At 46.1% G+C, this 12966-nt stretch overlaps 1 protein-coding gene across 1 annotated transcript in view; it reads left to right on the top strand.

Annotated features, from left to right (window-relative positions):
- Positions 1-10421, top strand: part of LOC128713833 (uncharacterized) — a 110258-nt gene extending 99837 nt beyond the window's left edge. Inside the window, exons 4-6 of the mRNA XM_053808702.1 lie at positions 6963-7185; positions 8459-8554; positions 9521-10421. Of these exons, the coding sequence (XP_053664677.1) occupies positions 6963-7185; positions 8459-8554; positions 9521-10421 (1220 nt within the window). The remainder of the gene's footprint in view (positions 1-6962; positions 7186-8458; positions 8555-9520) is intronic.
- The last annotated feature ends 2545 nt before the right edge of the window (positions 10422-12966 follow it).

Raw genomic sequence — 12966 nt, 5'->3', positions numbered from 1 at the left:
ACTCTCGGCGGTTTCGCATATTTATTGGCGGTATTTTTTATAGCATATAACCTGTGGGCAAAATCGAGTGAGCTTCCGGGCGATATGGGGGTGGTTTTTTTTTCTATCGCATGTGTCTGGGTATATGTGAAAGAGAGAGAGAGAGTGAGAGAAAGGGAGAGGGAAGGGAAGAATTTCTAATACACCGCATGCAATACACATTCCCGACGGAATTGCAGCAATGCAGCAGTTACCGGATGGAAATCGGCATGAATTTGAATCAATCTAGTTTCACATCACGTGCGATTTGACCGCACCGGACACAACTCGCGGGGTTGTTGTTGGGTGTAAATGATGGTGGCATGCCATTCCGCAGCCGCACGATGGATGCTGATGCACCCTGCGCCCAACCTTTCAGTTCGATCGTAGCTGATTCGGAGGTTTAGAAACGCCTAATTAGTGGATAGCGAAACAGGCGGAAGGTATTTCTGAGGATTAGAGGTACATCCACGGGTTTCGGGGCCTCACGGGGACATGGGGAGAAAAATAACGGGCATAGCGAAAGAAAGAAGGCAGTGGCAGCTGGTCACCTATGTTTTAGTGGTGCGGTGCTGTTTCGGTTAAATTTCGCGCCTGAATGACGGCAATAATGAGCGTTTAATCGATACGCATCGTTTTGCCGGGGGAGTTTATGGATTTATTAGTATAATATTTTAGTCGGAGGCAAACGTATTCGCGAATTCAAATGCGTTTTGCGGTTGGCGTAGGTACGTTTTGTGTGCTGGTAGCGATTGTGGCTGCAACTGTGGAGACGTGATGAATGTTGTATTATCATTTAATCGCGAATATCGATCTTAAATGGACAGTTTTGCTGTAAGAAGTCGTTAAATCCGTACTAACGCAGCACAAATACACGCGGGATGTATGTTATTCGCTTGTATTTTCTGGTGTTGTATTGAGTTATGTTTATATTAAGACCAACTATTTATCTCCAATAAACAGAGTTTAAATCTATCTTCCCTGAAAGCGAATTGTTCACCGATCGATGGATTGATTTTATTTGTCTCGCGTGCATGCTGAGCCAAACGGCTGCCACGGGTGCAACTTGATGCCACATTACTACAAATCTGACGCTGCTAAGATGCTCAATAATTGTCGGAAATCCCCCCAAACCCCATTGTGCCACACCACCGACCGTCATGATTGCTCTTAATTACAAACAATTTTTCCGGTAAACAATTCCCTTTCCAAAGATCCACCCGTTAGCTGGCTGGTGCTCTCCGTCCCTCCGGAAACCGGTTCTGTTTCCTTGCGGACTGGTGTGTTGTGCACCATCGGCCAATGTTACTTTTCCGCGCCGAAGACGAGACGAGCCGGTGGCGAGGTTGAACGGGTTTAAATTTATTGCACCTTAATCCCGAGATCGATAGCTGGTGTGCTATCGATGGGAAAGTGTAATAAAACGAAAGTCCATTAAACTAATTGTTCCATTCCCATTTCTCAGCATGAAGGTGGTTTGTATGGCAGGAGCACACAAAAAAAAAATCCACACACAGGTGTTGGCAAAAGTACTCGGAGCAGTTCAGCAGCACATGCAACCCTAGATGCCCGAAAGTCGGAATCTATCCAGCGAAACGATTGATCTTCCTCTAAACTGCTGCAAACCTTCCACCGGTGCACCATCAATATTATCCCGGAATCGTTCGGAACGTTCGGTGCTAATCTGGCTGCATCTTAAATCTTTGCCTACGAGCGAACTGGAAGGAACGGGAGACCTTCCCTGTCTTCCCTTTCATAATGTACACCGCCGTGACCTTATTTCGATTCGCTCCTGTGGGTGGGTGGATAAATTTCCCCTCGATGGACGTAATTTGCCCGCTCCAGGGTTGCAAGGGTTGTGTGATGGTTTGGTGTACGAGGAGAAAGCGGGAAAGAAGCGTGGAAACTCCTACAATGCTTTTAGCGGCAATTTTCCTCGCTGCGAAACCCTTTCCTATTTAGTGCCTGCCGTAAGTGGAGCGTTACGTGGGTGAAAAAGCAGGGCCAGAAGAAGAATTGCATTTCGGCAACCTCAAAGCATATCGTCGTTCCTTCGCGGAGAGCAAATCGGTTCGTAGGCGTTAGCGCAGATGTAACGTTTTGAAATGTGTGCAATTGCGGCGTGAAATCTTCATTTTAGAACGGTTGTTGTGTCATGTTACTACCGTAACAAGCGCAAGGGCCTACACATGATGTGGGGTACTTACAGGTACCTGTGATACCTGTGGAACAGCTCTGACTCGAATGACGGATATGACGGAAAGTATAATTGGGACAAAACCTGCCAGAGCACTAATGGAATTGACACTTCTGGCCCTAGGAGAATATTTTAAGAATTTAAGAAACCTCAGAATATGTCAAGTATTTCAAGTACTTCCATAAAATTTCAAGTGTGTCCTTCTACCCACGGTATCATTAATCATGATTCTACATCTTCAGCTATTGGCTATTGGTATCACTTCATTATTAAATGAAAATGAGAAAATTGTAAACTGAAAAATGGATCAATCCTGGTGGAAAACATCTCAACCGATAATTAATAATAAACGTTTAAAGATGTGTAGAGATTACAGATGATAAGTCTTATTTTTATCGGCACAACAACCTCAAGGAGGTCTAGTGCCTGTCAATTCTGGCTTTCTGTGACTTTATTTACCCGTAGCTGGATGGTCAGTAACGCGTATCAATCCTGCGGGATTGGTCCTGATGGGGTTTTTTTTTCGGTCCGTTCTTGTGAAGACCGGCACCGCTACCATCATGCCACTGGGCCACCCCTAATAGGATGATAAATATATAGTTTTTTTTTGGTCAAAACAATACTCTGAACTAGCTCATTGACAGTTTATTGCGCCAAAAGCTCATGAACTAGCTCTTGTGAGTTGGATGTTCACCTTTGTCAGCTTAATGATTTTCTCACACCGCATTACTCGATGCTCTTGTCTGGCCTTTTCGCTAGACATTTAGTAAATGGTAAAAACTGATTCACTGTTGACAGTTTTTAGTAGACGGTAGACGGCATTACAAATTACGTGCTGGAAGCGGACGTTTAAGCGCACTTCCGCCTATAACAGCAATTGAAGCAGGCGTTGGTTGTAACAGATTGAATGGTTTAAATTTCCCCCTAAACCCATTTGTTCCGATTCTTCCTCTCGTTTTTTACATCGATTGCTGCAGCCAAGAAGGCACTAACATGCATATGTGCATCTGACCTACTTCACACCTACACTCGAACGAGCAGCGAGATGCATTTCCGCTAACAGCGGCCCCTTACAGGGGTGGCCCTTTTTTCTGGCTAACAACAGTATTTCAAGAATCACGCTTCCAAATGAAGCTACTCTCGAGTAGGTTATAATTTTGCAGCATTAATTTGCTGTAAATCTTCTCCCAAATGAAGTGACCATTTTAAGCCCTGCTTTAGGCATGTACGTACTAGCGCAAGGTGTTCGTGCAAGGAAGCAATCTATTTAAACACGGTACAACGTCTGCGGTTGCCCAATCGGTGCAGCAAATGAAACCGTTTCTCACATTGCAAACGGCACCGATCGTGGCCCGATCGTGGGGGACGATTTCGAAATCGAAAGTAAAACACCGATTCGAAACCACCTTCGAGCGATGGTCGTTCCAATTCGTGGGGTGCACAATTCTAAGCTCCTTTCCCTGAAACGGGCATCGTAAGGTACGATCACCGCCGCTGAACGCCCCAAGGAAGGAAAGAAGTGTTGATGATTTATGATGATGCCTTTACCTCGGCCGCTCGGTTTGGTATTACGGTACGCAAATGGTTGTTGCTCTTTATGCGTTTTTGTTTGTGTGTGTGTTGATGTTGATTATGATTTATGTGTAGCGTGTCGCTTGTGACACGGAACAGAGGATGCGGGAATTGGGAGCGATGCGCCTTCGCTTGCTCGGGTCGATTAGTGCAATCGTCTAAAGTGACAGAGCTACAGCTGCAGCTGCACGGTTTGCGTTTCCCATACGCATACGCATATGCATTTCCACGGGAATAACAGATGAGAAGGAAATTCGCACGATCACGGGTGGTATTTTCATTCCAATGTTGTTGATGATGAAGCATTCGGTGCAGTCCTCTGTACATCATGAAATGTCAGTTGCATTTCATGCAATGCTTAATCCACTTTCCTGTGATCGAGCAGAGCGTTAATGCAACAGACAGCACGCAGTTCAAGCTGTCTAAATTACCATTGCGAACCAGGTTGTCCAACACACAACACCGGAGCTTGAACCTGAAACGTGTAACCCCATCCTTTTAAAAACACATTGCACAAAAGCCATCAATTAGGATGACAAACTTAATTCCATCGGTATCAGGGCACTGAGAGCAACTCCTCAAAAAAAAAAAAAACTGTCACCGAACATTCGCTCTCCTTTCTTGATGGGTCGAACATGAAAACCCAAAATGGCTCGTGAACAGAAGCCCGCTCCAACAGAAGCATGGGGGGAAGCAGTGGAGTAACTGGGATTGCGGGAAGATTTGTTGCGAACATGTGGATTTCCATTTTTCCACTGGTTTTCCTAAAGACACTTAACACACACACGTACAAAAACGCAATGGGTTGTTCTGCCCGGAGGGGTGGTTTCGGTTTTATCCAACAATCGTCTTGATTTATGAATGAACATTCCATTCCTCGGCTTGCGTGGAAGCAACCGGAAAACCGACCCACCGCCGGGAACGAGAAGAATGTTTTGTTTTTTGTTTTTTTGTTTGTTTGGTATCACTCTTTATTTTATAACCCAGCATAAGCGCATTTGAAAGTATCAGAACTTTGTCGCTTCGTTTAGGCACATGATTCACGGCGTGTGTGTGTGTGTGTTACCCGTGTCTTGCCGGTGAAATGGATTATTCTTTCAAAACCCGTGCTCGTGTGCTGTGCTACGGCATGAAAATGTTCTATTAAATCAGAGATGACACTCGCTTAATGCTATTCAAACCGTTTCTTTTTTTCGGCCGGATGGTTTGAAGCAATGGTAAAAATAATAAATCCCAGCTCAAAATAATACAAAAAGAAAAACACTCACACCCCGCGTTTTACAATATAAATTCCTATTCAATTATCCCTGTAAGTTTGGAATTCGTGACCAAAGACCGCAAAAATCGGTTAGCATCGGTCATCATCGTCACGTTCCGATAGGGAAGGCACAGACCAAAAAAAAAAAATGACTCCACACCGAAGTGGAGCATGAATAATGTTTTCTTGATTGTACCATTCTTCTTCACCTGCCACCCTGGGGGTGGTGTCGTACCCTTTCTTCACTCTTTGGCCACACGAGCAAAAAAAAAAGAGTGTTAAACGAATAAATTTTCATTCAACATTTAATGTCGTGATCGATCGGAATGGTAAATTGTTTAAAAAGAAACTGATCGATATTTTAACCTTTACCGACAGCTTGCGTCGACGTTTGTTCGTCTCTTTCGCGCGGCGAAGCTTAAGCAAACGCTTTTCCAGCTTCCTTGCTTCTATCGCCCTTATCGGTACACGGGTTTCTTCACGATTCTTCGGAGTTTTAAAAGCGAACAAAAAAACGCCTCTCGTCCCTGGCCAGATACATTTTTCACTTTCATCACGCTCTCATCATCGTGCCGCATCGTGATCGTTTCCATGAACGCTTTCCACAAATTTCCTTTGCCCATTCTCCAACAAAGCGCCGACAGGCCACAGGAGCACCATTCCTTCCACCAGCACGACCGGGCTCTGTGGCATTTTCTTGCGATTTCCTGATACGATATCTGATAAAACATGACGTTCCCTGCGTTCCCCCGGTGGGGATGCGCATTACGGTGGAAAAGTTCCGCTCTCATCCCATGTCTAGCCCCGTTGATGATGATTATTATTAATTTTGCTCCGGTGAAGAAAATTGAATGACGAACTGCCGGGAACGTTTTGAGTAGGAAGGAAATTGGGGGTTGGCAATAAGAAAAAAAACCACCCTACCGGACAGTGTAAGGAGAATGCGTTGAATTGATTTTTCTTTTTGCTTTTTTTTTCTACACGGAAGGACGAAAATATGGACCTTCCAACAACTGGAAATTGTTCCACCAAAATGAACCTTTCGCGTAAGAAGCAAATGAAAGTCAAGTGTAGAGGCCTGTGAAGTTACGAGGGAAATTGACTTCGACGGTTGATGGAACTAGCAGTCAAAATGATGAAGGAAGCACTGTAAGAAGCTAAAGATTTGAGTCTTTTTTATCTGATTAATAAATAAGCTGCAGGAGGAGTAGAGTGAGCAGAAGGCTAAAATAGAGATTATAATTAATGCTTTCTGCATGTCCGAAGAACGATTTTAAACCGCTGTACTGTTGAATGAATGGAGTCAGTGTACTCCATCAAACTTGTGTCGCACGAGTTACTTCCTTAAAGCATAAACAAAACTTCCTATTTTCCCATTTCCCCTACAATCAATCGCCGTTTGCGCGACGTTTCGTTTGCCGCCTTTAAGCTGACAGGAATGTGACAAAGCTTAGCGTTAGACTTATGGTGGGAAGTGGAGTTGTAGAAGCGGGAGAAAGAAATTAACATTTTAATTAAAAAACTTTACCGCCCCGTATTGTGGTGACACGTTGTTTAATGCGCCACGTGCATTGTGTGTACTGGTTGGGGCGTGCTATGCAGGGTTTTTGAGTTGAAACTGGGAATGTTGGGGTTATTTCTGCGATTTGTTTCGATGGGAGCTAGAGTGTACCGGGTGCGATCTGGAATATCTACAGACCCTGTAATCCGAGAACCCTGGAAGGTGTTCTGGGTGGTGGCGCATTCATTAGAATTGCATCACCGTTTTTAATGTGAGCAGTTTGTGTATTGCACCCGCAACATATTTACCACCCCTGGAAATTGTTGATTTTCCCGGCGAAGTTTGTCCACCACACCGAAAGTTTTGGTTTTGTATCGTCTTCATTAATTTATTTTTGTTTTTACTTTCCCTTCCAGGTGTTGGAGTGATTCTAGTGACTGTTAGCGGGGCGGCGTGGCGCATGACTGCACCGGGTGCACCACCCTGCCTGGGGCTTGGTTCTACCGTCGATCTGGGACGCTGCTCGCGGAGACCTTGCGGACGTGGTGGAAGTACACCGCACGGGCTGCTGTATCCCGAGTTCCAGCATAGGCCACCGCCTCCATCCTACCAGGCGAGCATGCAGGAATATAGATTAAGGTAAGGTATTTCACCCATCAGTCGGTTGGTCAATTTATAGACACGAATGAGGGAAAAATAAAATGGATAACTGTAAGCTTTAGTGCATAATAATAAATCAATTACATTAGCCCGCCGGGTAGCTTTTCGACGTTTGGAATTTCCACAATGTAATCCCAACATTCGGGGGGCGCATAATCACTAAACAACAGACCGAACGAATGGTTTGCATCTCGCGGCGTTAGCTTTAGACGCCCACCAAAACCACCTTCACAGTTGCACGCTGTGTGATAAAGCTCGCCGAGATAAAGCCAACGTGAATGATAGGTATAGAACTTTCCGGTCCATGCAGATGGACGCAGCTGTGTGTGTGTACAGAGCTTCGGGATATTGCACACCGGGTCCCGATTGTCTATTGCGGTTTGCTCTGAATGCATTTCGGTCGGATTGTTTCCGTGGTAGCGATTGTGTTGCAAATCCTCCACTCCAACTGGCGAGGGCTCCTCTTCTCGCACACGCGGGCGCCACTGGGTCATTAATTACATCCGACAGTTCTACCACCCGCGGTCCATGTAATACCGATTGAATAATGTAATTACAAATTAAAATAATCGTACAAATGCGTACGCGAGCGAAGTTTAACACGGTGTGTGCTGTCCGGTACGATTAGAGCAATGGAGCTACTAAATGCTCGCTGCTAGCGCCATCTAGTGGCGGGTGCGTTGAGCACTGGAACGAATTGCCGTTGTACGCACCTTTCCCCAAAAAGCGACTGCCGTTTCGTGCTTACGCTCAAGTGGTGAAGCACCATGTGTACTGCTGCCGCTCCTAACAAGCGTCTCGAAAGCTTGAAACATGGCCTGGTAATTACCCGGGGCCCGGGTGTCGGGCAACATTTATCTCAATTACGTATCAACGATGCGGCAACGATGAGGTTTTTCAGCGGCAAACCGGCAACGGAACGCGGTGTGGAGAGCCGGGGAAAAAAGAGCCGGGACAAAATAAATGTGTGTGTGGCTTCAGCTCTCGACGGGGTGGGAGGGTGGTGGTCCTTAATGGAATGATAGAAATGTATCATCACAAGAGAAGTACGTCCTTGGAGAAACATTCCGGGTGGGTGAAACATTCTTGGAATGGTTTACTGTTGTACGTGGGTGGGGGGAGGTTGGGACATGTGTAGAGGGACATGTGTATAAGGACGTTTTTAGGATGGCGTATTAAAAGATATACTTGTGGGTTCTTTCTCACCTTGTTTCATTGCTGTGTTTTTTTTCCTCCACCCACACTACTACAGATTGCTGCTCCTGGACCGGGACCGCCAGTCGGGAAGGATGCGCAGTACGGCCTCACCGCCACCGACCTATCGATCCAACGTGGGAAGCCTTTTAAGGTGAGTGTCTTCGAAGTGTCAACCATTAGCAGAAGTATAAGGTCCAAGCAGCTTCATATGTTCATGCGACACTATTCGCTGCTTCGTAGTAATTGATTTGTCTTTCGGCTTGTAACGGGCGAGAGCTTTACATCCATCAGCATGAGAATTCAATTAGAGGGTAGTTTTTGAAGCAGCCTTCAAGGAAGGTACAAAATGCAGTTGTCATCACCTCCAAATAAATGGAAAAGTTTGCTTTTTTATCATCAATTACAATGATTACATTTGAGGGTGGTGTTTTTTTTATTTTACTTGCCCCATGTTAAGGCCCAAAGGTGTCTCCAATAATGCAGGCAAAGCGCTGAACCACGAAATGGACAAATGACACATGGGCTGGCTGATGGGGTTGTTTGTGGACTTGCAAACATGAAGAAAAAAAAACAACAACATCAGGCGTTTAATTGATGTTTCGATCCGTTGCGCTTATTCAATATTGATGACATGTTTTAATCGTGGGCTTTAATTAACTTTTTCCATTCCATCGAGCAGTGCATGGAGAGTACACAAAACCAGCCACCAACCACGCGGCCGTGTGCTGGGCTGCGCTGGGGTTGGTGGTGATTTTTGATAGGCAATTTCATACAATGAATTTCTACTTTTAATGGTTCCATAATTTACATAGCGCAACAGACAGGCAGGATGTTAATTATATACGCGGGAACCATGATTGAAAGTTTAATATCGCAACGCGTGTGACGTGCTCGGGCAGAACAACCGAGATCTCCACAGCTCTAATCGTAGTAGTCGGTGGTTTGCGTTCTGTTGTTTGACGTGCGGTGCCGTAGAAAGCTCTCTCTCTCTCTCAACCAAAAAAGCCCAAACTGAAAGATGAATTGATTCCCATTCAAGGCTTCATTTTCCGACCTGGAGGTGAAAATTGTGTTTATATTTTGACCCAACACGCGCTTTTGCTTACCCTCGTTTCAGAATACCACTCAGCTCGCGTTATAATAACGGCAGCAGCAACAGCATATTCGGTGGCATTAGTGGCATAATCAGTGGTGCCGTCGGTGGTGGTTCGAGCAACAGTGTGAACAATGTGCCAGCACCGTCCGGCCATGCCGAGCTGCAGGTGAACAGCTCACCGAACCCGTACGGTTCCGACGGCCATAGTACGCTTCCACCGAGCTACCGTTCGGTTAATCTGCACCCGACGCCAACGGATACCGATCCAATTCAGCGGCCATCACAACAGCAGCCTACTGTAGCGGCACCGGCACCATCGAACCCACCAGCAGCTGGACCGGGACGGGAGGGCAGCCGCAGTCCGGTGGAGGATGCGAACCTAATAAGTGACGATAATGCGCACCGAACGAACGCGACGGGTGTGAATCATCATGCACCGTCCATAATTAAAATCGACGATCAATGCACGAACTCTGGTGCGCTGGTGGACGGGGGGCAGGCCGGTTCGCGACAGCGAAATTCAATTCCCAGCATGTCTCTAATTGATGCCGGCAGTGGCGAGGAGCAAAAGGGTAGCGTCGAGCCGGGCGTTGGTGTTGCCGGTAGCAACGTAAACAGTAGTAGCAGTAGTAGTAGCAGTAGGCTTTGCCCGGCTGGAACCGTTCCCACCGCAAACGGCAGCGGTAGCAAGGATCTGGTTACGATTGTTACCATATCCGGCACGATCGAACCATCCGCAACGGGGGCCAGCCGGTCGGTTTACACCAGCAGCAGTACGCAGGGTGGGGGTACCGGTGGGGCCACATGTACATTATTAAACTCGAACTCGACGCCACTGCTGGCCACCGTCATACCGGTCAGCAAATGTGCAACCACAGCGACCCCGTCAGCTCCCTCCACGGGCAGTGCCGGGCCACTATAGAAGGATAGCAGCGGCTTTTGTTTAGTATATCCACAGTTACCGGAAGTACGGCCCTGAGACTGGAGACTGTGCCCGTGCCCGAAACCTGATAAGCCATGAAAATCTAGTTTTTGTTGTTGTTTTTTTTCCTCTCCTCAAGTAGAAGTTGCTGTACCCGGGACGTTGTGGGACGTTGCAGCTCCACACGCTGCAAACAGTCCCGGTGCCCTGGGTGCATAACTCTACCGAGGTCGCCACTGTTGACTTCCTGCTGTTGGTTGGTTGGTTGTGTTGTGCAGAACCGCGAATAAAAACACACAGTACATGGGGACAGATGTGGTGCAATGGCTAACCAACCATGCCGTAGAGCAGTGACGTTGGGAAACTTTCCGCTGTTTCCGCTTTCCCGACCGGCCGAAAACGGGACTTCCAGATGGGTGGGAATCCTCGCCATGGCCAAAGCCTTTATTATGCCGGGCATAGGAGTTGTTCGGCAGGAAGATTAGAGCTGACCGGATTTTCGGTGCGGGCTGGAGAGGGGTAGTTGTGCTTGAATCATTAAACATGTAACATTGGGATTTCTGTAGAACTGTATAGACGTGTATAAAAGCGATAACGGATAAGCACCAGCACAAAAAAAAGGGTCAGTTGAGGTTACTCAGCTCCGCCCCCACGTAAGGATCTTTCTCACTCTCTATTTGACACGCACACACACACTCACAAACGGAAGTCCTTGGATGTGGGTCTTACAGAGCCCCATTTTCGTTTTAACGTCCGAACGAGGCCGAATACTCCAACACGAGAGTGATGGTGACGGCTAATCCGGATTCCAAACGGCACCCAAAAGATAGCCGGTCTCCGCCGGAAAGGAAATATTGGAAACTTCCGGAAATGTACCAACACACCGCGAACGTCCACATTTGATTGCACCCACACACACACACATAACAAGTTCCACCGCTTACAACAGGGGATCGAATTCCGGTCGTAATGTGACCAAAACTCACCCGAAAAACCTTCATTCCCTACTTTTTTTGTTTCGCAGCAACAGCAACGAAACGGGGACGAAGGGGTTAAATAGATTAATTTTTAATTTAATATGTGCCTGAATTATGAAACAACCCACCCATTTTTCCTTTGGTTTTGCGAATTTTGCGGGATGGGGGATAGCGTGCCCCGGCTATGGGAACGATGGACGGAAATGGCCATTTTTTTTGGTTTGTTGTTGGTGGCAGGACACTCCGCAGGCTTTACGATTTTGTCCATTTTGTTTTTTTTTTCGTTGTTTCTCCCTTCGTGGTCAGTGGATGGTCCCGATGCCCGAATTTTTCGGACGTTTATTTTTATGGTTTTCGATATTATAATTTTCCGTGGGCGGTGTGTGTTGTTTCCCGTTTTATGGCTCTGCATCTGTGTGTGTGTGTGTGTCTGCGGACAAAAACTCAAATAAAACCACTTTGGATGGTCACGCCGAGATTGAGTTTTTTTTTTTTTTAAGGGAAGGGTTTATGCTTTTAGCCCTCACCCGCACCAAATGGCGTGTCCTGTGTCCCTGGTCCGTGCTTGCTGTAGTTTACTCCACAATCTCGTTAGCGTTATCGTATATTTTTCGCACCGTTTGGTGCCATTTTTTTTTTTGATCGAAATATTTTACCACAAAGGCGCGAGCGCGGGATGAGTAATGTGGCCACGATGCGATGGGCGGTGTGTACAGTGTGCATAGAACATCGATAACTAACCTGGGTTTTGTTGTTTGCTTTGTACGAAGAATAGCCAGATGCATATGGAGCGTTTTATTGTTAGTAATTTAATGCAACTCTAGGAAGGAAAATAGTACGGCGGGTGATGAACGATGAACGCAAGCACGCAGTAACGCATGGTAGGGAAGTAAGGCAAAATGTGCGCGTGCGACTTATATCCTATCATCACCAGATTTACCATAAAGGCAGGCAGAAGAAAGAGAAGAAAGGAAGAATTATATTATAGAAAGCAGTATGTGGGAAGTGTGGATGCGGATTATTCAGGCGTGTGGTGTGCGTGCGCTGCAAAACCGTTTGTAGATTGGTGCGCAAGGACGAGATTGCCGAAGGATAGGGTCGGTGAATGTTAACTCATCATATTTTCATTTTATATGTAACCAAAGAGCATGAACGAAAATAAAGAGCGATAAATTCTAAAACATAACTCCATGCCGTTTGTGTTGTCATTATCGTGCCATTTTCCAATATAAATGTATCACAACAACATGGGACAACAACCTCTGCTATTTTGCTATTAATATGTAACAAGATTCGTTTATTAATCAATCGGTTTTTAGTTTAATGTTTCGCCACTATTTTTTTTTGTCTCCTGCAGCTTAATTTACATCCAATTCCAACAAAACGCATCAGCTCTACTGGGCGCGAGGTGTTACGATTGCTTTGTTCAACGATCGTAACGACGTACGAGCAAGCTTCGTACCACGACCGTTAGCGCTAAAGTGGCGCTAGCAAATTAGTGTTGCTACCAACTATTCGATGCACGTTTGTAAAACTTAAACAATTAAAATTAACAACGGCCGGCCCCA

This window comes from Anopheles marshallii, chromosome 3 (assembly GCF_943734725.1).
Source record: "Anopheles marshallii chromosome 3, idAnoMarsDA_429_01, whole genome shotgun sequence".
NCBI classification, from domain to species: domain Eukaryota; kingdom Metazoa; phylum Arthropoda; class Insecta; order Diptera; family Culicidae; genus Anopheles; species Anopheles marshallii.
This window is presented reverse-complemented; position numbering and strand designations above follow the sequence as displayed.